General features: G+C 43.7%; 1 protein-coding gene across 2 annotated transcripts in view; it reads left to right on the top strand.

Moving 5' to 3' along the window:
* Positions 1-26,780, top strand: part of Glis3 (GLIS family zinc finger 3) — a 422,638-nt gene that overhangs the window by 138,124 nt on the left and 257,734 nt on the right. For both annotated transcript variants that reach the window (XM_005352104.3, XM_026781690.1), the window contains one exon: positions 7,470-8,583. In XM_005352104.3, coding sequence (XP_005352161.1) covers positions 7,470-8,583 — 1,114 coding nt within the window. The remainder of the gene's footprint in view (positions 1-7,469; positions 8,584-26,780) is intronic.

Genomic DNA, 26,780 nt, shown 5'->3' with positions numbered 1-26,780 from the left:
TTTTATTCAAAAAACGGTGAACATTAGGGTTAAAATTCTCAGCACCCAACCAGGAAACTGGAGACTGGCCCCCTCAGAAGCCTGGAGGCTCCCACTGCAGACTTCAGGAACAGGGGTGGGGTGGGGGCGCTGAAGGGTGCTCACAGGGGCACCTTGTGTCTTTCTCACTCAGAAGAGTTCAAGTGAAAGAAACGTCTCCCCTCTAGGCAGAATTTTATCTTCCTTAGGGTCCGTGTGTGTGCGGTGGGGGTGGCGAAGGAAGGTGAACTGTGGTATGATGTTTAAGATCTATTTCTTTGGAAGATTATGATGTCATCATTTAGAAGTTACTTTCCTGGGAAAAGCACAGTGCAGAATTTTTCCCATATCAGTTCCTTTTTTTTTTTTTTTGGTTTTTCGAGACAGGGTTTCTCTGTGGTTTTGGAGGCCCATATCAGTTCTGAGATGATGGATCTTGCAGAGGAGCAGCTCCCTGCATCCTTCTGTGCCTGCTATAACCTGCTGAGGTGCCTCGTAATTGAGACTCTATTTCTCCTTTTCCCTTCCTTCTGCTCTTCTGTCCTGGCCTCCTTCCAGCCTCCAGTTGAGACTCTGAAATCCTGACTCCCAGATCACTTATTTATGCCCCCCCTTTTTTTTGAAAGGTGAAAGCTTGTTTTCCACTGGAGACTTTAGTGATGGGAGGCTGTCACTTTCCCATTGATGATTGTGCCTCAAGGGACTCCTCAGCCTTGCTGAGCACTGCATGTAAAATTAACTCTGCTCATTGGTGGGTGTCATTGGGAACCTTCAGCTTCCTGTCTGTGGCACATCCATCCCATGCCTGCAAGGCAGTTGTAATTAATGGAGAGGCTGACGGTAGGCAGAGCTCAGGCCGCTGAAGCCAGGAGCCTTACACAGTCTCTTTCATGGTGCGGCCAGAGGGGTCGTTATCTAGGTGTTTCCTGGCATAGCTGATTCCTTAGCATAATATTATATCCTTAAGAGACAACATCTTGACGATGCACTGACAAGTGTTTTGACTATGTATTCTGTGAGATCTTCTCAAGGAATGTGTTTGTGATTTTTTTTTTCCTCCCTGGATGGGGGAAAAAAAACACCAATGAGTTGAGAAATGCCTAAGTGAGGTAGGGTAGAATCCATGTATAGCAGCTTGGAAAAGTTGTGTATTTTTTGTGGTCGTTACATGGGTTTGTGTGTTACATCAGGTGAATAAGTGCTTGAGAGGCAACAGTGCAACCTGAAGGCATTTTACAGCCTAGCACTAAAGCTAGTGAGTAAACCAGCCAAGCATTTCATGCATTGGGGTCTTCTATAGGTAGATGGGGGCCAAAGAGGCCACGAACCATTCCGTCTGAGAGATGCCTGCCCTTTGAGCAGCTGCAAAGTTGATTGTTTTCCCTGCAGTTTTATAATGGCTGTGAACTGTAGAGAACTCCGGGAAGCTGTAGAAAAACCAATGTAGTGAGCCCAAGCACCAAGCAGTACACACCTTTCCAAGCTGCTGTCCATGGCTTCTGTCTGACTGCACCTAGTCATTTCTCAACTCCTGGTTTTTTTTTTTCTATTCTGAAAAAAAAATTCTCAGAGCTCTCCCAGAATTGGAATTCGACAGTAAATGTGCTCACCCTGAGATTACCGTGAGTGAGAAGTTGATAAACACCCTTCAGGTAGATCTCTGTGAACACATGCCCTACAGCCCTGGGTTTCCTGGCCATCAAGTTGACCATATAATAAACACGGTTTCATAACTTTTCCCAATATATATATATAGCTTAAGCCTTTTTTTGTAAGAAATCTCCTTTAGCCTCATATCATGGTTTCCTCCCACCCCAAATATGCCATTTTACAAAGAAAGAAATAAAATGAATTCTTACCAGTTCTTTATTATTAGATCTTTAGTTCTTTCTTTTTTGTGATTTTAAAAAAATGATAATTATATCATTTCTCTCTTCCCTGTCCTCCCTTCAACCCCTCTCTTTCAGATTCATAGATCCTTATTCTTTAATCATGATTGTGGGATATATATATATATATATATATATATATCCAAATAAATAGTAAATGCAATCTGCTGCTGTTCCCTTCGCTGCTGCTTTTCTGGGTATTCTTTAGGTCTGAGCACTTGTCATTGGGTAACAGTTTAGGGGGTTCATCCCTGGGAGAGACTCATTCTCCATCTCTTAGCAGTCTTTAATGCTTCAGTTAGGGTGGTAGCCTTGTGGAATTTCCCCCATCCACCTTGACATGTCAACTGGTGTTGTCATAGTTCAGGTCTGTTTAAGCAGCCATATTGTTGATTTCACGAGGGTAGCTTACCCCGTCATAGCTAGAAGACACACTATTTCTGGCTATTACAGTCTTTCATCTCCTCTTCCTTGAAGGTGCAGAGCTTGAGTGAGAGATGCATCAATGGCAGCTGAACACCCTGTAGTAGGTTGTTCTCTGCGTTTAGACGAGTTATGGTCTTCTCTAATGGTCTCCATCTGCCGGGAGGATGTGAAAGCTGTACATACCTGTAGCTATAAGGATGTGTGTTTAGAGTGAAGTTAGGAATGATACTGGTCTAGCAAAGGGGCTTTGTTAGGCCCCCTTCTAAGTCTATGGTCTTACTGGACATGTGTTCTTAGCTAGGTGTACAGTGTCAGATATGATTTCCCTCCTGTTGAACAGGACTTCAGCCCAATTAAGTAGCTGCTGATTACCACCAAGTTATAAAGATATTGTACCTTTAGGGATAGCTTGCCATGCTAACCATTGTGGTGCATAGGCATCACCCCAGGGTAGGATTACTGCATGTTTTACTCCCTTCGTAACTTACATTGCAGTTCTGTCTCTTACTTTAGTATTACCAATAATACTTTATTGGATTAACCTACAATTCTTTTATTTCATGTCTCTAGTGATTAGAATAAATTCTCAGGAGGTAAGATTTGTTGGTTTAAACAGCTACTAATAGCAGCTTTGTTGCTATTAATAGGCATTTTTTCAGATTTTCAATTGCAGTACAGAGAAGACCAACCCTCATGTGAGCTTGACAGTGGTCTCATATGTTTAATTTATACACTTTATTAGTTTGAGGTAATAATTGTGTAATTTTCATCATTGATATTTTTTCATTATTGATAATATTGAACAGTTTTCAGACATTTGCCAGCTATATTCCTTTATTTTTCTCTTTTCTTTCTCTCTTTTATTTTTTTTCTTTCCTTGATTTGAAAGTAATTTTTTGGGGGGGGCATTCCCTTAAGAGAACATGCTCTGTCTTTAGCTTGTGCTCTGTTTAATCCAGTGATGGGAATCCTGCCCTGGTGCTGTGTATTTGCTGCAATAACTGCCCAGGCATTTCTATTAGTCCACCACAGTGCTCAACAAATTCTCTACTCTGTGGAAGAGTCAGGAGCCAGTGCCAGCTTAGGTGTCATGCATATCCTTCTGTAAAGGCCATTGCACATCTGTCCATCCCTGAGTGACAAGTAGGGGACCTCAAACAACTACTTCATACAATTGTCTAATCTCTCAGCCGAGCAGAGCTGATCAGTAAGAGAGATGGAATGCTGCTTGTGTGGGCTTATCGTGTGTCCCCATGCACTGTGACTTTGAACTCATGATTCATAGTCCTGGCAAGTATCATCCCTGTTGAAGGTGTGGTGGTTTTCAAGACATAGAAAGCCTACTTAATTTGCCCAGGGTCAGTTTGCAAAGGTTAGCGATTGCCTAGTGATACCAGTCTAGATCCAAATAGCGTGCATTGTTTTTACATTCTGAACTTTAATTATCAGCAGCAGTTGCCTTTTTTGTTTGCACTATGCACACAAAGCTCAAAGAAGGCCAAGAAAGGGACTGAGAACAGACTCTGGGCTCCCTTGTGCATTCTGACATCTTCTAAACCTGCTGTGTTCATAAGGCGTCCCTACTCTTTTGGAAGATTTACTGGGGTGCATAGATGACAATTTCCAGATAGGCTAGGGCTGGTCTTTCCTAGGATCTATGATCCATGACACATATATGTCATGTATTATATATTATCCTCATGGATTTAGTTACATGCACACTTGGTATATGTACATGTGTTTTTCTTCATGAGCAGCAGTATGAAAAATTCCATATGACCTGTAAGTTAAAACTTCTTTGAAGCTTTAGAACAAAACAACTCCACTTGGTCAGCATAGCTCCTTCGGCTTCTTGAGAGCATGTTTTCCCTAATGGCTTCTAAGTTTTTCACTTTGCTTTTATTTGGTTTTAGCTTTATCGTCTTGCCTTTCACTTACTGTTCTAAATAAACCAGTCACCAGAAATAATGTCGTTAGGATCAGATGAACATATGGAAATGGAGATTGCTCTCAGTGTGGTGACACAGCTTTCTGAGTTCTTTGTCACTTTCTCTTCCACAGGCCTGGTGTGTGTAGCAGCAGGGGTTACAGGCTAGAATCCATGGCAGCCTTCACACTCTTTCAGTGTACTATTGCAGAAAAACAGGCAATTTGTGTTGCAGTCCTAGCTTGTGTGATTCTAAGCCTGTTCTCACCAAGTCTTCCAATCAAGCAGAGCATCGTGGACCACACTGGGCTATATTGTGAGAAAATGAGAGCTAGCTAGGTCTCTGCCAATCACTTCCCTTCCTTCGTGCTTTATTAAGGACCTTCCATCACTCCTCTGCTGTCACAGATTTGTCGTTATTTTCTTCTTATAAAAATATTTTAAGAGTCTAGTTAATTTATGTCATACTGTGTATTCATTAAGCTAATATATAAAATGCTCTGTAAGCTTGTAAGTCATGACTGTTGTTTTTGTGTATTAATTCTACTCTTTGAGGTAGCATCTTGCTATGTAGTCGATGTTGGCCTTGAAGTCTTCTGCCGCCTTCAGCCTCCTGAATCCTAGGGTGGGATTCCAGGCTTGCAATACCAAGGCGGGCTCTTCTTTATGTACACACTCTTGATCAGCAGGTGTTTGAGTACTTAGTTTGTTTCTAACACTCCAGCAGGTACCAGGGAGATAAAAACAATCCTTTCAATGGAAAGGTCTTGCCATTCGTGAGCATGATCCTCCGAGATCCTCAGAGATGGTGGTCTAGACAGTAGAGATGCCTTGCAAAGAGGACTCTTCCTACAGAGATAGACTTCATGGGTAGGACTTTGAATGATTAGACCTCCTAAATTGCATCTTTGAGAGGCCTAGGAAGCAACTGCCACGTGTTGGAAGTTTTGTTCCTGTTAGGTATTTGAGGTGTTGGAGGGAGGAAAGGGCACAAACTTGTTCTCTGTTTATGCCTTTGCTTTTAAGTAGTTTGCTTTCTGAAAGATTTTGATAGCTGCCTTGGAAAACTGAGATGCCGAAGAGGCTAAGCAACATGTCTGCATTTGGGCTATCCTGTGCTATATATTAAGCCATGTTCAGCATAATTTAAGAGGCATGAGTTTTGCCTTGCGTTATTGAAGAACGGACATGTTTCTCTATGCAGCCATTGAGCCAGATCATGCAGTTTTATCAGCAGAGTGCATACAATTGCATGAGCCACTCTGGCTGTCATTCATCGCTTAAGAGTCTGAAGTGTGCTCGAATGGCTGCCTCCTGAGAGCAGGCACCGTTCACCGTGGAGCTCTGTCAGTGTTCTGACATCCCTGATGTAGCTTGTGTCTGAATGTATTTCCTGACTCTCATGTGGGATAGGGTCAAAAGGCTCTTGACATCCAGTCACCAGGACCTTCTCCTGAGCTCTGCAGGTAAAGCCACGTGCTGGAAGTGTGCTTGGGAAATAATTGAGAACTGTCCACGGGGAATTAGAACCCAAACGGTTCAGAGACCATTTGCAGACAGCAGAAGGACTTTAATCCAAATGTAAGGATGTGAACCAACAAGGAGATCTGTGTCAAGGGCAGGTGGACATAGGTTCCTGCTGGGCTTGTCATTGGCAAACAGTGCCTCACCCGTGGGCAACTTCAGGTCAATTGCAGTGTTACCACCGTACACAGTGCTTTTCCGGAGCTGATATGTTTTCTTGTCAGTATTCCTGGGTTGGCAGAAACAGCGTTCCTGGTTTCCAGTTTGTGAAGCGGAGTAGGGAGCAGGTGAAATGATGCTTCCCCCTTCCTCTGTAGCAGGTTGATACTTAACAGCCAGAGACAGGGAGGGTGTTCATGGAGGGAAGTCACACATTTTGCATAAGAATCTTTGTTAATTAGTGTATTTAAATAAAAGAATCTAGAAAGCCAGTTGCAGGCATGTATGGAATAAACCAAGTTTCTCAGCTATCTGCCGTGTCTGCGTTGGGTCCTGGAACTTTTTTTTTTCTCTGTTTACATGTTGATCCTTTTCGGGATGAATATTCTGTCTGAGGGATATAGCTCTTCTTTTCTTTTATTGTTTTTAAAGCAATAATGTCCCTGGAAAGAAAAATGGATTTTCAAGGGTCTAATGTTATCATTATAAACCACTTTGATACACAAACAATGAATTGTGACATTTTTAGCACTCCTTTTGTGAACGATAAGGACAGGGAAGGGATTGTTATAAAAATGAACCACTGCACGTGAATGACCTGTTCTTGGCCTGATGCTGCTCAGATCCAAGGACAAGAGCTCACGGAAAACCTATCTTAACAAGTGTGGCTAAGACCCACGTAGCCTGGCGCATGATGCCAAACGCAGCTTTTCAGTTTGTTACTTCTTCATGTACAATGCCTTTGTTCTATTAAGGACTATTCTGTGTGTGTGATAAAGAGTGAACTCTGTGCCTCCAGCTTGCTAAGTATGCACTTGCTCACCGAGGTATGCTTTCTGCCCATGTATTCTACATTTTCACAAATTTCCTAGGGTCATTTGAAATGAATGAGTACTTGCCATTGTAAATTGCCCTTTGAAATATCTAATTTGATAATATCAGTGCCTCTAAATTGTAAAATTATTAGTAAGTCTTTAACACAAACATTTGACTTGGAAAGTTTAATTTTTTTAAAAAAAAAATCATGGCTTATGTGTGACCCCCCCCCACGTAGATTTTAATTGGAGATTAGTACTGTTCAGAAGTATGTAACCTGAAGGCCTACCATGGCATGGTGCACACAGTAGGTGCTTTTAACAGATAGATACTCCTTTGGTTTGCCAAGACAAGCAGCTATAATTTTTCCTAGTCCCCAGTTTTCCCCCTCTATAGAAAAGGGGATACTTTGAAATAAAATGAGGACTATTTATTCTCATTAAATTACTAGAATTATTTATAACAATAGCTCTTTCGTTATTTTAGTAAGCATTAGCTTTTATTGTTTGTCTTGGTAATATATTATTTACCTGGAGCCTAAGACCTCGCTCGGATTCTGTGGCAGTCTAAGAACTTGTGTTTAGTGCAGAATGCAGTAAGGGAAAACCTTAAGGGGTTGGTGGCGCAGTGTCCTCTGAGCTCTTAAGCAATCCACGTCTTGCTGAAACATTTGTTTGTTTCTTTCCCCTTCTCTCTGGCTGCTGCTGCAGGTCGCTCATTCTGCAAGAGTCCCTGGTGTCCACGACTTTGAGTCTGACGGAGACTCAATCGGCCTTGAGTGTGAAGCAGGAGTGGTCTCAGAGCTACAGAGCTTTTCCTTCACTGTCGTCGAACCACGGCTCTCAGAATGGCATGGACCTAGGGGACCTCCTGAGCTTGCCTCCTGGTACACCGGGGTCCAGCAATAGCGTCTCTAACCCTTTGCCACCTTACCTTTTTGGCATGGAAAACAGCCACTCTCCTTACCCTAGTCCTCGGCACTCAGCAACCAGGTCCCACTCCACCCGCTCCAAGAAAAGAGCTCTGTCCCTGTCCCCGCTGTCTGATGGCATTGGGATTGACTTCAATACTATCATCCGCACTTCGCCGACTTCCTTGGTTGCCTACATCAACGGGTCAAGAGCCTCCCCTGCCACCGTGTCCCCACAGTCGGAGGTCTATGGGCATTTCCTGGGTGTTCGCGGCAGCTGCATTTCCCAGTCTTGTGCAGTGTCCAGTGGGCAGAAAGGTGTGCTGGTAGCCAGCGGAGGGCAGGTGCTGCCAGCCTATGGTGAGGACGGTACCCTGGAGTACGAGCGCATGCAGCAGCTGGAACATGGTGGCCTGCAGTCTGGACCTGTGAACAACGTGGCGCTGCAGCCGGGCCTACCGGGCCAGGATGGGTCAGCCAATATGCTCAAAACCGAGCGCCTGGAGGAGTTCCCAGGCAGTGCCTTGGACCTGCCCTCAGCGCAGCCTCTCCCTCCTCTTCCCCCGCCTCAGGGCCCCCCACCCCCGTACCATGCCCACCCCCACCTTCATCACCCAGAGCTCCTGCCTCACACACAGCCACTGGCCCTGGCCCAGGCTGGCCTGGATGAGGATGGGGAGATGGAGGACTCAGGGGGCAAGCACTGCTGCCGTTGGATAGACTGCAGCGCCCTATATGACCAGCAGGAGGAACTGGTGAGGCACATCGAGAAGGTCCACATAGACCAGCGCAAGGGGGAAGACTTCACCTGCTTCTGGACTGGCTGCCCCAGGAGGTACAAACCCTTCAACGCCCGCTATAAGCTGCTGATCCACATGAGAGTCCACTCCGGGGAGAAGCCCAACAAGTGTACGGTGAGTGAACTGGAGTTGCCGACGTGCTTCGCCATCGCTCTGGGCGGCCCTGCTTGATTGCATGCATGTATTTTATCAAACACGGGCATGAAGTCAGGTAACCGCGGCTCCATTTTTGTGGAATTTGGATGTGTGGTGGTGAAGGTACCCATAAGGTTCCTTGCCTCTTCGGCTAGCTGGAACCAGGGTAAAATTTCTTTGATAACTGGTGGCTGTTGTTTTCTCCCTCTTCTAGCTCACGCCCCATGCCACTGTGGGAGTGGAGGCCAGGCTTCCTTAATGTAGGCTGGAAAAACGTGGGTGGGACTCAGTGTTCTCTTGGCTTCATGGATGTTCAAGGCCACGGGACATGCGCTGTGCCACAAGCAAGCTTTTGTGATTTTCCAAAGTATAAATCTTCAGGGTTTTTGTGTGTGTGTGTGTGTGTGTTTGTTTTTAATCTCTAAAAATTTGGGTGAGATTTGGGGTCTGGGAGGAATGGTTCTGACAGTTAAGAAAGAAATTCTCCACGTAGGAACTTGGCTGCAATTGTAGCAGCACGCATTCTCAGGCCAGCGCATCGGGCCTTTCAGAGTTGGGAAACTCATTAGTGACTTACAGCAAGGAAACCTCAGGGGCCACCCCAGGAACAGGGTCTCATGGGACCTCACTTGATTTTGAGGAAAGAGGGTTTTGTGGAAAAGCGTAAGGGCAGTGGACTGAGAAGGCTGGGCCGTTGGTGTCGAAGCATGTGGGTCTGATGTCTCTCCTGCCTCTCTGTTTCTCAACACTGATCCTGGAACTGGGATCCTGTTTCTTGGCAGAATTGACTGTTTCTTGAATAATATGATTCCTAAATGCTTTCACAATAATTTCACACCTCACAGAAACCCTCGGGGCTTACAAGCAGGACTTCACCCCCGGGATTACAGAGATAGCTCACTGAACTCTTTGCAAAGAAGAACATATGTTTTCTATTAGTCTAGATGGACAGGAATGGCTCTTCAGAGTTAGAACTGAGAAGTCTGGGTATTCCCTTAATGTTGAGCATTCTAGCCATCAGCGATGGGTGAAGACTATAAACCCGTTGGAAGAGGAACTTGTTTGAACTGTGACCTTCCAACCAGAGTCACCTCTTTCTGCAGGATGTGATATAAAGTGTCTGGACTGTGTTTATGTTTGACTGTAGATTGGCCAACCTGATTCATGCGAAAGCAAACTATACAGGCGATAGTAGGAATGCAAGCATTAGAGGCACTTTTCACCACGCAGTAGGTATTTTTGAAAGAGGCTTAAGACTTTCTGGTGGAATGAAATTGCATTTCTTGTCATTACATTAGACCCCATGTTGTGATTTTTTTTTCTTAAGGAAAACCTGAAGCTGATGCATTGTGAGCATGCCAGGTTCCATGAGTGAAAAGAATAATTACATTCCAGGAGGCCAAGCCGTACTCTGTCAGTAGGGTTCTGTGTTAGAAATGCCAGAATGAGGCAGGCGATTGAAGGCAATTCCATTTACTCTGTTTGGAACACAGGAGCCTGTTGCAAACAGGAAAGACATCCAGTCTCTGAAGGAAAACAGTCCAGCCTTTTAGTTCTGACTAATCCTGCCTGAAAATAGTTTACTGGGTTGGGTTTTACTGAAGTAAGCATGAAAGTTTGAGTTATCAAAAAAATACTTTTTTTGCATTGCAACATTAATTTTTATGCAAAAGGCTTTCCCCATTTTCACCTCTCATCCCAGTTTTTCAAGACATACAGGTTTGCAGAGTTGGTGCTGGCTAAAGTGTATAGTAAATATTAAAAACAGGAGGAGTTGGGGGAAGAACAGCCGAGAGGTGCGTGCAGACCTGCGCCTCTGTTCGCTGTGCCGTTCAGGACGGGCAGATGAGGTCATTTGCTTTCCTACCCGGCCCTCTCTTCGTTAATAGGTGGAGCCTGTGCAGAACACACACTACTAATCCGATAGCATGTGAAAGCCAGAGTCGCAAAGCACTCACATGCTGTGGTGCAAATAAACTCAGACAAAGAAACGTATCTTAGGAGTAGCTGATGCTATAGCTTCACTGCCGGAAGGGTATGTTTTTAACAGGAAGATAACCATTTTCACGTAAGCTTACACATCATAGACTTTATTGTCTTCTGTTATGTGGCTGTATGTCATGTGCTTGATGTGTAGGCCTAGAGACAACATGGCTAGAGCTATGCCAGGTGAAATGACCATGCTCTTCTTTGGGAGAAGAGTTTTTCAGGTTATGGCGGTGACTGCCAAACCTAGGGGTAGTTTAAATTCTAAGGCCCAGTCCAATGTCTGAATTCTATTACTCTTTTCTATGTGATAGTTGGACTTTGCCATCTTTTTCACTTATTGTGATTGTTAGACCAAGAAAGGGGATGTTGGCCCCTATGTGTTTGGTGACCAAGACTATAAGCAACACACACATTAAAAAAACCAGAAGCAACCTTCTGGGAGTTATGGTAAAAGGAGGGTGTGTTGGGGCTAAGGCCTGCTTTACAGTTAGAGACTGCAGTGGAATCCTGCCCACAGGCCAACTTCCCTTTGCTCTATGGGAGAATGCATTCTGTCAATCATTTCTCATTGTAATCTGCAGACTAACCTGGAACCTGGGGGTGCAGATCACTCTGAACTCGTGGTGGAACAGCTAGGGGAAGATTCTGAATCTCTTGATTCTGTCACTGGAAGAAAAGGATTGGGTTCCTTTCTCATCCAGACAGCTCTACCCTCCCCCAGATTACATTCTGACCACCTCTGTGGAAAGACAAGGCGACTTCAGTCCTTAAAGTCTTGAAAGAGATAGTGCCAGACAGTGGCCAAGTCTTGAAAAGCAAAGGCCTCAGTAGGCCAAGAGGCAGATCTCAAATGAATCAGAAAGAAGACATGGCAAGGTCTATTTTAAAGCACCAGGATCCTTTTGCTCGTGTCTTTGAGCTAAAGCAGCTTCTCGGTGCCAGGCATTCTGTTTCCTGTAGATGAGCTCTATCTTTGGCAAATCTTGGGTTGGTGACTGTCGAGCAATCCTAAACATCACTACACCAAATTCTGATGAGTCTTCCTGAGATCTATGAGGTGTCTGATGTCCAATTCAGAGCTAAGTCTTAGAAACATGGAGTTTGTGTCTAGACCATGTCTATGTTCCTAAGAGGATAACAGTGTATCCAAACATGAAAGTTACAACCCTTCCTTAAGGCTTCCATAGTGCTGGTTCCGAAAGAATGTGTCAAATGCTTTCACTTTATGGAGGTCTCTGCCATTAAGCTGAAGGGTGGGGCAGTGCCCAGTAGTGTTTTCCCGGGAGGTTCTGAAGAGCATCAGAATGACGAGAAGCTTGGTCTATGAGTGCTTATGCTGAGAAACAGCCTGTCCCACGAGCAGGGCCCAGGGTTCTGTTTAGGATCAGAACCACCTGGCCCGTTTTCCTGCACAATTGAAAGCAGTTGTGCTGGGAGGTTAGGGAGTGTTCAGAAGGGAATTAGGGGCAATGCGGGTTGCCACTTACACTTTGCTTATTTTTCCTGGATGAATTTACTCCAATGGCAAAGAAGAATTTTGCAAGACTTTTACCCACCCACAAATTTTCATGAAAATGTCACTGACCAAAGACAGTTTTGAATTTTGTATGAATTGACTCATTTCTCCACAGGCATTTTCCCTGGCAAAATTCAGTGTATTTGCTTTGGCTTGGATATTGGGCAGTTTGCTTTTTAAGTAACATTGGATTATGAGCACAAGAAAATAAATACAGAACTGGGACCATGTCTCCATTCCTCTTTTATGGCCTGATGTATGGGTCTTGGGCCAGCTTTGGCCATTCAAAGTATGTTTTGAGGAAAAGTAAATCTGTTGTAACCCCCACCCCCCACACACACAACACTTATTTTGTTATTTTTGATAAGATTTGGCATCGATGTGATTATCACAATTATAGAACCAGAAGGGACCTTCGAAAAATATTATTTAACTGTAATTATTAGTTAGCACACCAGAATCTTTATATTGGCAGCAATGTGTAAGTCTTCATAGTGCCAAGTATTGATAGGGGTGTGGAAAATGGTGTGTGTGTATGTGTGTTAATTGTCCTAGAAAAAGTAAATTGCTATACCCACCTTGGAGAGCAAGTTGGAAGTGCACAGCAAGACCGAAGTGTGCACATCCAACAAAACCACGTCTAGGTGTCTCCCCTGAAGATGCCTTCCCAGGGCAGCATGAAACCTGGGATGAGACACTAATTACATATGTGCCTTTATTTCTGTAAAGGTGAAATTGACTCGACTGTCCACAGACAAGGTGAATCAATTGACTGTGGTTGATTCCTGTGAAATACTGTGAAATAGATGAAGTTAGCGAAATACACTCTACATGGTAACTCTCATAAAATAAAGCTGAGTAACATGGTATGTGTAACACATGAGATAATGCAGTTTATGAACATTGAAACCCACAGAAGAATGATGAGGATGTGCAGATTAACAATACTGTGGGCAGGGTAACCAATAATCTTAGGGTAGTGGATCGTTCTAGAGAGGATGCGGGGATTTTGCTTACTGTCTTTGTGAGACTGGAAACTAAGGTATGGAAAAACTTGAATGTCTTTGTAGCTTCGCGATAGAGATACTAGTGTTGCAGGCGCTTCTTATGTATTCTCTTAGTTTTACTTGAAATATTTTGCAACTTTGTAGTTTTACCCTAATGCAGCAGGAAATCGATTAGTATACACTCCAGCTTCCTTCCACACACGCCATTTTTAGATGAGAACAAAGCTGAGGAAAATTGATTTTTCCAAGGTTATTGTTCTGCTGCTCCCTGCTTAGGGCCTCCTAGGCAGTGTTGCTAACTTTCCTGACATTGAACTCACCCAGAGTGTTTTGCAGAGCCCTGGTACCCGGTCTGCACTGGACAGTCTGTGATGTGGTTGGTCGAGGTGAAGTTTCTATAGGTGGTTCTAATGACTATCCATGCCTAAGAACCAGGCTCTTCAAGTTTCTGAGTTCTGACCTTGAGCCCTAGGTAAAATTCTAACGTGTCACTGTTCAAGCTTCAAGATGCTGTTAGGACTGGGTATAGTCTCATTTTCATTGTTACCTCATAATGACCAGGGTAGACTCATGTTTTTAGAACAAAACACAGATGAGAAGTGAAGGACTGGAGGAACCCGGGGCAGTAGCAGCAAATGTGTGTCCGTCTAGGCACAGGTTTGCTGTTCTGAACTAGGAGTTACAGACTGAGATGGGACTTGTCATGAACTGCAGGCCTAGCATTGTCATCTTCTTGGCTCCTTAAGCTCACAGTGACACCGAGAAAGCTGTCATATAGTTCCCATTTTTAAAGGGAAGAGAACGTTGATCCTGTCCTAATACATTACAGACTCTCTTTCCAATTAAAAAAAATTCTATCTTCAAAATAGTTTCGCTACTATGAAGATTTCTGAAGAGTTGGTATGCTTAAAAAAAAACCTGAATTTTCCCATTTTATAAAATCTGCCTGATATGATTAAACAAATAAAATTAACATTAATATCCTTTTTGTCTCTTGAGACTGAAATACTACCAGTAAAACATCTGGTAGAGATCAGAGAGACTGTAACTTCCAAGTCATATCCTACACGGCATCAGTCTGTCAAATATTAGCCGCAAACTCAATGATTTCAGACAGTAAAATCAAATCTCAAATTTTTCCAGTCATTTTTACATGAGAGAGCTACAAGCATATTTATCTATGTATATACGTGTTCAACACAGCATAGATACACATGGCGCCGTAAACTGCAGCTCCCTAAGAATAGGGAACAGCAAAACCACAGAAGTCCCCATCAGATGGGAAACTGACCACAGTCTATAAGACCCCTGTCAAATCAGATTTCATATGCCAAGACTGGAAACCTGCCATTTGGTAGTGGTTTAATTTGATTTCTCTGTAGAAAGTACTTAATCCACTTCACCTGAGGAACTAGGCTTTCTTGAACTTTGCCCTGAAAATAAATTCATAACAGATTTTGGCAAATGTTTTGAAGAAAATCATGGGTTACATTTCTTTATTCTGTGATTTTAGGATTAATGAAAACTAACAGATAACGAGTGTCTCTGAGAGGTTAATATTTGAGGGTTAATCCTCATTAAGCAAAATCCTTAACTACTTGATGGTCAATGTACCTTTTAGTTTACACTTACATTGTGGCTCATCTCTAATTTTATGTCCTGAAATAACATTTTTCAAATTAGAATTATGTGCATCTTCTCACAAATGATTGGATTAAGAGAGTATATGTCAAGCCTTTTGAGTTTTGTTAATGTCTAGTTTTACAAATGTATTTTTCTTAGCCCTTTCAGACTTCATCAGTGTGGGAAATTCATTTGACACTTTATTATAAAGGTCTTTAGTGACCTTTGGAATATTTCTTAATTATCCCTTCTTTGAGTGGTCATGTTGACATCTTTGAGTCCAGATAGAATTTGACCCTGTAGAATTAAAAGAACAAAATCGTTTATAGTTTCTTTTAAAGATAATCTGTCTGATTCTCTGACCTCTCAGAGATATTTCCTTTAAGTTCTAGAACAGATGACTTGGGAAGGAGTTTTCTCTCTTTTTTTTTCCCCGTTCCTTTTTTATCCCTAGGTAGCTAATAGTTCTTGCAGCCATTACTGCGCCAAAGCTTCTAGACCGTCATAAAACAATGGCTGTATTAACCCTGGGCAGTGGATGTGTGTCTGGCAAACCCAGAACCGGGGCAGGACATGCCGGTTTTACAGTTACCCAACTGTGGGCGGCCAGATGGCCTTCCTGTATGAATACTATGGAATCAATAGCTGTCTTTACTCACACAGACTTGGGTAAGAAAGTTGAGTGAAGCCTGCCTGCCCTTATTAGATAGCACAGGGTTTATATTTATTTTCTTGCGCTATAGATGTACACTTCAGTGGGGGAGAGCAGCTAATTCTCTTAGAGAACTTTAAGGACATCTTAAAGATAATTAATACTGGATGCTGAATATAGGATTGGTTTAGAAGTTGGAAGATGAGATGACTGGGCCGTGTGCTGAGTAATTACCCACAATGCTCCGAACAAAGAACTCTCCAATCTGTTTCATTAACATATGGTTGTAAAGCGGGGCATAGAAACCCTGCTCATATAGCATGTGGACTGACATGTGGACTCCATGAGTGTGCTTCCACTCACGTGATCACTAGATGTCAATGATGAACAACATCCTGCCTTGGCAGCCAGACAATACATGGGATAGTCTCTTGAGGAATTCACAGTCTAGGGATGCCCCATGTGTGTGTGTCAGATACAGAGCAGGGGCTGTGATACACAAGTCTGTGAAACTGTTTCTGCAGGCAAACAGGGGAGGCTTCCGGTTATGCATCTGGAAAGGAGAGCCAGTCTTTTGTAAAGTAAGGGCGGAGGCCGATTAGTAGAGGTACCACAATATCCCATTAGCAGAAATGGTCCCTAAAGTTTTGATAGTTTTAGACACTAGGTAAGAGTGAAGTGGGGAGGGGGGTGCTGTAAGTACCCTCCCCCAAAAGCTCTTCTACTGTTCAATAGGGACACTGCTATAATTTTGCCAGTTACAAACCTAGTTAGTATATATGGAACACACATTGAACAACGGAACACATTGAGGAAGCAACACACTGTGTTTTTGTGTCCGTGAAATAAACCATTGACTCTAGCCATTTCCATCATCTCTTAATCATACAGTTTAATTCTTTATCATAGTATGGTAGATGGCCCAGTTGACAAAGTGTTTTCTACACCAGCTTGAGAGGCTGAGATTCTCGGAACTCACGTAAAGTCTTTGGTGTGGTGCTGTCCATCTCTCATCTCAGCACCAGCGAGACAGAGGGATCCCTGAGCTCCAGATGCAGTGATCTTGACCCTGTCTCAGAATGAGAGAGCACTGAGGAGAACATCTCATGTGTACCTCTGGCCTCCGCATGTACACGCACAGATGTTCACGAGCACACCACCTCCACGCTCCCCGTACACACACAGGGTATCTGTTGGTGACACGCTGTTTGTTTCCTTTGCCGTATGCGCTGCTAGGGAGCCACGTGAGTGGGAACAAGCAAGGGCTTTTCTGTTGTGGACTCCAAAGATAAACAATTAAAAACCCGGGCAAGGCTAGAGAAGGAGACCCAAGACTATTTGATCAATTATGTAAAATGATTAACATGTGGACAGAGGCCATGGACATTATCCTGTGCATGAGTAGCTCTCCTTTAGTTAAATATTTCCTTTAATAATCTGTAAAGAGACTGAAGGACTGTTAAACAAAGCTGTGGCCTGGCGCTTATTGTGCTGAGCCCGTCAGCCCCTTTTAAACTTTTTCCTCTGCTGCTGACGTTCAGTTTGGATGGTTTTTTTCCCCCCCCAGCTCACACTAATTAATAGGGAACAGGGCTAAAAGCTTAAAATGTTTAGTGGGGAAAAAAAACCCTAAATCAATTATTCTCAGTATGTCTCTCTTTTCCCAGTGGGTCTGTCCGACCACTGGACCACGGTAGACGTCAGCGTGGCCCATGAGAGAGAGTTGCTCATTCATTCCTGGACCTACATTGACTGCATTTTCTTGCTTGGTTGGGCTGCCCAAGGCCCACGTCAGGGCACGGGCATTAGGAGTGCTGCCAGTGGGTCACGTGATTGGTCCTGGATCCTTACTCTTAAAAGTTAGAAGATAGCTTCTCAGGTTGGTCATTCTGGAACAGTTCCCGTGTTTAGAATGTCTGATGGCTTTTCATTGGCTACCCAGACTTCTGAGCATGCCCATTTGATAAGAAATCCTGCTGTGCTGAGTTCTCCTCGGCCACATTCCACTCCTTCCGTTCCCAGTCAGTTTCTAGCGTGTATCTTGAAATTTTATGTGTGTGTGTGTGTGTGTGTGTGTGTGTGTGTATGAAACGTGTTTCCATTTCATGCTTGGTGGCTCCCTCTGAGACTCAATGCTGCTTCAAGGGCCCCCTGCCTCACAGCCTGCTTGTCCTCTGCATTTTGCAGGACAATGGGATCAGTAAATGGCCAAGAAAAGTTTCGGTGTGTTGGCCTTCCCAGAGGGAACTGAGTTTGGACAAGGAAGGAAAGACATATTGAACCTCTCCCTTCAACCAAAAATTCCTTCAGGCAAATGGAGGGCAATGAAAATGATTTGTTATTAGCTGTTGGATTAGTTTAATCCTCACAGTGGGTCTTGAGACTCAGGCGCTTTGCCTTCCACTACATCCCCATTTGCTGGTCACCCTTAGGTCCTACCGTAGCACAATAATTAATACGGAGCAGACCTTATACACACACACACACACACACACACACACACACACACACACACACTAGCTGGTAAATACATAGATTCATTAGCCTGTTATTTCTACTTGTGTAAATACTTGAAAATTCCCATAATAAATTATTATAAATAAGTAAAATATTTTGACTTGACTCTTTGGAAAGAGAAGTCTGTTCCCTTCACCTCCTGGGTGAGCTATGAATGTGAATTGGGCAGTCTCCCAGTGTGTTTTGACAATCCCTGTAATCACCTTTAGGGTGTGATGAGGGCTGGATGTTGTGATGTATCTGTCTGCAATGCTCGTGTGCCTGAAGCTGCTGCAGGAGTTTGGGAGATTGAAGCTAGCCTGGGATAAGGAATGGGGGAGCGGGTTCAAATCACCCTTAAGCAGTGATGTGAGAAGGCAAAAAGAAAGAGGGGAGTATTGTAACATACACTAAGATGACCTCATGTCACGGACAGTTTCAGCTCTTTGGCTTGGTCGAATGAAAGCTCCTCTCCCTTCCAGGTTGTAATGTCGTCAGCCTTTTCCAGTTGTATAGTAACCCAGGGTCCTTCAGGATAGGGGCAGCAGCCTGAGCCTATGTGAAAGAGAAGTTAATGGTGTTTAAGCCACTGCCTTTCAGCGTGATGCATCCCTTCCTTCATATCATTGGGCCGAACTCAGTCACATGGCCCCAAACAGCTGCAAGGGAGGCTGGGAGTTTTTGATGGACTCAGGAGAAAACTTGGGAGTATTGATGAATGCAGAGTAAGGAATTAGTCCGCGGAGCAAAAGTTGCCCTCATTCGGTCCGTTCTGTGAGGGCCTTTCATAATGTCTTGCAGAGAAGAGGCATCTCAGTGATTTTATTCTGGATGTCTGAGCTTCTTGGGTGTCAACCACACCTCCTGACACTTTTTTTTTTTGGTTTGTTTGTTTTTTAAAGAAACTTTCTCTGTTTTCTTATCAGTGCTAGCCTTGAAATTTTGCTCTCCAGTTTACAGCTTTCCCCAGACCCCTCCCCCTTTCTTTCCAAAGATTCCGTTGGCACACCATCGGTACCGCTGGAAAACTCCTCTTATCTCAAATGGATTACTCAGTTTCCCCCACCTCGTCCAAATTACATGTTCTCGGTGCATAATTCGCTGCTGCTCATCATCTTCCGAGCCATGAGGCTGTGTGGTGTTTTCCTATCCCACAGGCACTCACCCTTCGGGGATATCTGGTCATTACGGAGGGCAAGGTCGCCGATGACTCACCAAGACATTGGCCATTGTGCAGAGAAACTGGGTGGGACAGCTGCTTCGCGGCAGAGTCCCCGAAACACAGTGTTTCCCATCTTTCCTTCGTAAAGTAGCTTATTTGATACACACAGTGTGGTCATAAATGTTCTTCTGTTCTCTGAGTGCTTGCTTTCGGTCGTGAACTGGCACACACTCAAGGAAAGAATGACAATGTACCTCTATGGACACTTTTGGTCCATTTCCATAAATATATTCAAACAAAATGAAATTGCCTGACTCTTTATACTCTGTCCTTTAGTGTGTTTAAACTTGCAAAGCTATCCCCACAGATGACAAATTGTAAACACCATGCAAAAACCACAGACCTGGTTCAAGGCCTATCTCAGTGTTCAGCTGACACTCACCCTCCTTAGAAATGTTTAAAGTGTTTTAGCAAAATGGAGCTCGGCAAACAAGCTTATCGGCAGAAACAATAAAAAAAAATCATTGATTCTAATTAAGAGGCGTCACATATGCAGAAACAATGCTGCCTTTGTGTGGCGGGAAGCCTGCCTGCTCCCTCAGAAGCACAGAGTGCTTTTCAGTGCCCTTAGGTAGAAGGCTGACAAAGTTTCAGGGCCCTGACCTTTTGGCCCATCTCGAGTGATTCAGCTGTACTTGTCGAAACTTGTCTGAGGTGTTGGGGGGGGGGGGAGGCGAGCTGGATACAGTTCTAAAACGGCGACAGCAAGGCAAGCCCTGCTTCTGAAAACCTAGAAGGTGGTGGTGGTGGGGGGAAGCATTTGTGTTCTCAGGGCAAAGACCGAGTTTATTGAAGCTGTTTCCTCCCCAGAGCAAGCATTTCCCAGAGCAGCCTCACGGACTGCCTGACCCACCGCTGGTGAGGACTCCAGCTTCTTGGGCTGTCTGGGTCAGCCTGATCCTGTTCCATTGTGTGTTCCTGGAAGGTTGCATTTAGATTGTGACCCTGATTCTGCGCTGTGTGCACAGAATGGGGTCTTTATGACGGAACCAGTCAAGGAAGGCACTGTACAATCAGAGCAAATAATGGAGAAATCACTCTAATTGCTTACTCCATTGAGGTAGGAAATCAAAATCAACAACCGTGCCACCCGCACTTGCCTTGAATTCAGAAGTTAAGAAAAAACGAATTTCAGGGGTCAAGAACATAGATCTTGGTGAATCAATGGGCAATTTAGTTCAGAATTAAGAGTACATATTGACCATTTGTGGTGTCAATGGTTTATTTTCAGAGAGTTCCATAAAAGGCAATGCTAGTTGCCTGATTGTATATTTCCTCCAAAGATTGCCTTGCTAATTACCATCAGTGGGTATTAGGAATTGCCAAAAAAATAAAAAAGGAAGAAGAAGAAGAAGAAGAAAGAAAAAGGTCCATTGTGTCCCAAAGGAATGATACTGCCAAGTGTCGTGATGGGTTTGATTTCGATGAGTACGATCAGCTCCTGCCATACTTGTCAAATAGCCGTGCCTGGGAGTGGAATTTCGAAGTTGGTTTCTCACTTAGCTGAGATTAGAATAGGCTTAATTGAAGGTGCCTGCAGTAGGGGTACAGTTTCAAACTCCTAAATACAGAATTTGTGCATTTCTTTAACAACAAAACATTCTACCGACCATTACTAAAGTGCTTTGTCTTGCTTCCTCCACTTTCCAAAGCAGGTATGATCTACAATTCAAAAGCAAAAAACGGAACGAAAACTGCTAGAATGTGAAGAAAATCCAAGATTACTCGTATGATTGCTTCACTTAGAATAGTTTAGATATTTAAATACCTGGTTTACGTAATGCAGAGCTGTTCGTCTGATTATAGGTGTGCCCGCTCTCTGTGGTCTCAGAAAGTGATCCTTAGATGCAAAACAGAATCAAGGGTCTCCGCTGCATGTCTCCAAGGACTGAGCAAGCATTTCTTGCCTGTTACTTTGCAGGTAGTGGGGATAGAAGAACCAGCAAGATGGACCGACCCCAAATTCTCTGTCTTCCTTGAACTTAGACTCGAAAGGAGAAAAAGGGGGAGCAAATTAGGTATCAAAACTAACAAAATTACACATTGAGGGGGGAATTTGGCTTGTGGGTTGTAGACACATCAAGGAGTGGAGAAGATGGCCTGAGGTGAACTATGAGGATTGGCTCATTCAGGACCTTGCAGACCCCTGGAAGACTGGCTAGGAGTGGGCCCTGATTTGTGTTGAAGTCCCCTGAGCACTGTGTAGAGAGTAGATGAGGACACGCGAGTAAAGGTAGGGAGACCAAACTTCCCAGAGTGGGGTCGTTATAGTAGCTTCTGTCTGGTCATCACAGGATAACTCTGAACATATGATTAAAAATGACAGGATTTTCCAGAGGTTGAGCATAGACTATGTGAGCTGGTAATATCAGAGGTGATCCCCAGATTTAGCTCGTATGTCTGGAAGCTTGGCCATTCCCTTTAACTGGAATGAGGGGAGTTGTGGTAGACCTGCGAAGGATGCCGAGTTGGGGTTTGGATTTGGTAAGGAGTCTCTTAGACACTCGGCTGGGGAATCTGTACATTAGGAAAGCCCCGGCTGATACGAGGTGGTACTCACCTGTGTGGAGATAGTATTTAGAGTGTGGAAATTGGCCGGACTGCTTGAGAGAGTTAAGGAGCTTCGGGATGGCAGCAGCATCTGTCTCTGTTCTGGCTTTTGTAGCAGGCTGAAGAGAGGATGAGTCAGAGGAGAAGGGAATTTCCTCTTTACCATGCACTGTGCGTCTCCGGTGCCCAGCACCGTCGTGTTGCCTAAATGTCCCTGAATACATCTAGGAAGATCGTGAGGGGGGCAATGAAGAGAAGAGAGGTTGGAATTAAGAGACCTTTCCGTGTTGGCCTCCCATGAGAATACATGCATTTGTGCTTCTAGACCAGGAGCTAAGCAAAGCGAGGGGTCCAGCATGCTAAGAGAAGCAGTTCATCATGCTCATAAGCTCTTGGAATTGGATGCTGTCTAGCTTACTTCCTTTAGTCGCTCCTACTAGGTTGTGTAACCCTACTCAGGACGCTGTCATCAGGATGGCAAGGGATCTAGAACAGTGTATGGTGAGGACATTTTGAACAGGAGGCTGCCTTTTGTCTTCCCAAGAGTCAAATCCCAGGACGATGCACTTTAATAAATCCATCTCTGTGTTTTATGCCATCGTGTTCTAGAACGGGGGTTTTCAGTTGCATCACTAAGACCTGTCCTTAGAGAGGGTACTCTGATGAGGGCCCACGTGGAGTGGTCGGACTGTCTGACAGGCTGTCGTCAGGGTCACGGTCTAAATATATTGGAAGGGCTTTTATGTTGCTTTTTACAGTGAGGCCCCATGGATCTGAGGAAATTACATTAATTTTTCGATCACCCAGTTTTGTTTCTCCTCTCCATGGACACAGCTTAATGAAAACTCTTGTGTGTACCCTGTGCTGGATTTGTTTACCGTAGACTATGACACAAAGAGGGCGAGACCTTCCATTGTTGCTTTTCAAAAGTTTATGATGTGCTTGTGTATGGCAATAAACGTAGCTGGCTCCAGCTGGATGCTGCTTTTGTTTGACTGTTATGTCATGTCTGCATCCAAAGAGGGGCTAAGCTTTTGTTTTCCTTTTTCTATTTGTTTTCCCCTTGTGCTGCCTCCCGGCTCCCTCCACCTTCTCAGTACCAACTCATTCCTTTGTCTTCTCTCTCTGCGCAAAGCTCTTGAGAGGCTAGCGCAGAGAAAATGGGCTTGCAAAAGTCCTTAAGAGCACTGTTCTCCAGCGGGACTGTGAAAGAAAGCATATTCATTGCTGCAGAATGGTGGCCCACTATCATAAGTTTATAGACTGGGGAGTTGAGGTCCTTGTGGGGACTGACTTACATGTTTTTTGTTAAGGTAGGCTATCCCGCTAGGCTAGAGCCTCATAACGTAAGGACTGCTGATGTTCTGAGCATTTAGACTGGTTAATTTCTGTCGGTGAGGGAGTCTCTTGGACATAGGGGACTGTTGAGCTACAGCCCTTGTTTCTGTCCACCAGCCCCCTGTAGCACAGAAGTCATATAAAAATGTATGCAGTATTTCTATATGGTGGTGGGAGGGGATGGCCTCTAGTCTGGGGAGACTGGATCAGAGAGACTTACTCACATGGGAGCAGGTCTGTTCCTTTGAGATCTCAGCCAGTGCCTGGAACACAGAAAAATGGCTTAAAAAAACAAGCTGCCTTCCCAGGCAGTGGCGACACATGCCTTTAATCCCAGCGTTTGGGAAGCAGAAGCAGGTGGATCCCTGTGAGTTCAAGGCCAGCCTGGTCTACAGATTTAGCTCCAGGACAGCCAAGGCTACAAAAAGAAATGCTGTCTTGAAAAACTAAAGCCAAAACAAAACAAAACAAAACAAAACAAAAAAACCCTAAGCTTCCTTGATTTCAAAATAATATCCTCTCCTACTTCCTTGGCCTATCTAAGGACTGTGGCCATGACTTCTACAATGTCTGAGGACTAGCAGACAGGAAATCATCCCTCGTTCTTCCAGGGTTGTGTAGGAAGATGTTATAAACTCTCTTAAGCACCTTTTTGACAGTGTAATTTCCTTTACTTAGATGTAGGAAGGACTGATGTCAATGGAGGCTTGGTTCCTTGTTCTAGAACAATGGCCAAGTCTAGAATTAACCTGTTTTGTTTTGTTTTTAAGTAATGTGGGGGATTGAACTCATAACTTTGTATCCAGGAGGTACTTTACCCCTGAGGTTCATCCTCAGTTCTAGAATTTGTGTCTAGGGAATGGGTACAGGACCTCCATAGTATAGCATTTGAAAGCCGGAACTGTATCCTTAGACGGCAACAGTTCTTCCCAGCTTTTGGACATTCATGGGGAAACTATAATTAACTGAAAATGTATCGAATTTAGAGGCCCAATTTTATATGTTTGCTGTGTGTTTCCATGACTGCCCAGCCTCTTGATTCTGGAAATGAAGGTTCCAGTTCATGCTTCCTTCCCGAGCCGCTTACAGGGAGGCTCCTCTTTGGTGTCCGTGACCCCTCTGTAGCAGTGTGTTAGCTGGAAAGGGTTCCTCTTCTGCTCCTATCCAGTTTCACTCAGAAAAGCTAAACAGAGCCCGCGTTCTAGCGCTGTGTCAAGGCTAACAGTGCTTGCAGAATTAAACATTAAAAAAAAATTCAGCCCTGTGGAAGCAATTTAAAAGCAAACAGCTTTCTGGCTCATAATCAGAAAAATAGTAGGCATAATTATTGGTAGTTACATTTATCATACTTGTAACAATAACTAACTTTAGTAACTCTTTGGCGAATTTGCTCTACATAGTAGACTCCAGGTATTCGACTATGAACCAGGACCCAAGGTTGTGATTTTCAACCAATTATCTTTTCTAGTCAGCCTCCCTTAAAGTTATTGCGAGGCCTGTTTACCTCATTCTGTGTGCAGCTGATGTCCAAGCATCCCTTTTCGAGTTCTTCCTTCCATCCCCACAACCGGGCCCAATGTAGGGCACGAATCTGAGGGAAGCATTTATTTTGCATTCCTATGTGGTGTGAACTGGAGAGGCACAGTTCTCAGGCCTCGTAGAGTCCCATCCTCGGGGAGTTTCTTTGCCAGCCTTGAGTAAAATGGCTCTCTGTGCCGGAAACTCACAAGACCTGGCCCCACCTCAAACACTATTTAACTTTTACTGCCGCTTATAGGAATAGCTACTTGGCCCTGTTAAATGCAGAAGAAAGGGTTCCTCTGGCTCTGTGGCTTTAAAGGGAGACCTCAGCGTTCGACAAAGAATCACTTCATCTTTTTTATAGCCATGGGCAAATGGACTATCCTCTTTTGATTTGGTTACCCTAGAAAAGTTCACTGGTACCCACAAAAAACGTTATATGTCTCTGAATTGTATTATCAAGAGGTATTAGGAGGTACTTTTTTGTTCTTTAATTATTCAGGTGGTTTTTAAAAATACGTTTGTTGTTGTTGTATACTTACATTAAAAACAAACCAAGACAGAATTCTCTATTATACTCTCCCATGTTTCAGAAGGTATCTTTTTGTCACAGGTGATCAGTTTTGTAGCCCAGAATTTATGTGAGAAGGTGAAGTTAGTGTATAGGGTGTAGCAGTTCAACCCCCTCTCCCAACAAGGCTGATTAAAACGGAACGAGAATGACCTGCTAGTGAGTCCCATCTATTCCGGTCCCCATCCCAGGAACTCTGTCTCTAATGTATACTAGAAAGAAAGATAAGCACAAGGATACCAGGACTTTCCCTCCTAGACTTTATTCCTTCTAAACATTCTTCTGACACACAGGATTCTTGCAAAATCCAATATGAAAGTCAGAGCAAACAGTCTGATTGTTTCTGGTTTATAGCCTGGGAAACTGAGGCTCAGCAAAATTCTATGAAATTGTGTGTCTTTGATATCATACTATAAATGTTACCACTTTCACTCAAAATACTAGGAATTTAACAGTGTACACAAAAATTTAAGCAGCTTACATTCTCTGTGAAGTAAGATAATATATAAATATAATGCTGACCTTATTTTAATTTATTTTTGTATATATTAATAGGGAATATTTTACGTCCAACAAAATAAAAACCAAAACCAGTTACAATTGTAAAGGACTTTAAAAGTCAAACTCTATCTTTCAGTGGGATTTTGTTGTGAGTTGAATTGTGTATCCCCAAAACATACGCCGAAATCCTTATTCTCCGTGTCTCAGAATGTCATCTATTGGAACAGGGTTTTCACAGATAGAATCAAATCAAAATGAGTTCACTAGGGTAGCCCTTAATCCAGGATAGTAGCTATTTTCAAAGTATGGCAGCTGTAGGATGCAGAGATAGGTGTGCCCTAGGACAGTGGCGGGAAAAGATGATCATGTGGCTGAGTGGGGATGAAGGCAGAGAAGTGTTTGTCAATCAAAGATGGCCAGAAGCATTGGCCGTGTTGCTTCATGTTGGCCGACAGCAGCACAGAAACACTGGGAGCAAGAGCCCAGAACAAATTCTTCCCCTACAGCGCACACATCCACACCTCTGATTTGGGTGTTGACTCTACAGAGCTGCAGCAGGGTAAAACTTTTCTAATTTGAAGCTCTTCCAGTGTGTGAAGCTTCTGCACAGCATCAGCAGGAAATGAATGCAGGTATTCCTCCTTCCCCCAGAGAGTGCATTCCAAGACCATCTAATACGCACAGTCTTTCCAGCCTCTGTGCTTCGACACCTCGGGGGTTGAATGACCCTTCAGGGGGGTTCATACCAGATACCCTGCATATCAGATATTTACATTACAATTCATAATAGTAGCAAAATTACAGTTATGAAGTAACAGCGGAATAATTCTGTAGTTGGGAGTCACCACAGTATGGGAAACTGTATTAAAGGTCACATTATTAGGAAGGTTGAGAACTGCTGCCCTCGTGGATGCCTGAGTCATTGTGGACAACATCAAATCCTATATGTCCTATGCTTTTCCCCATGTACATACTTAGGATAAATTTTATTTTATGCATTAAGTGTAATAAGAGACTAATGAAGATAAAATAAAACAGGACAATTGTAAAAATGTAATAAAATTATATTAATGTTCTCTCTCTTTCAAAATACTTTATTGTACTATGTTCAGCTTCCTTACATGATAATGTGAGATGACCCCATGTTTACCTGATGAAAAGTGAGGTGAATGACACAGGCATTGGGACAT

This window comes from Microtus ochrogaster, chromosome 8, assembly GCF_000317375.1.
Source record: "Microtus ochrogaster isolate Prairie Vole_2 chromosome 8, MicOch1.0, whole genome shotgun sequence".
Lineage (NCBI taxonomy): Eukaryota > Metazoa > Chordata > Mammalia > Rodentia > Cricetidae > Microtus > Microtus ochrogaster.
Note: the sequence above shows the minus strand (reverse complement) of the source record. Positions and strands in the feature narration are given on the sequence as shown.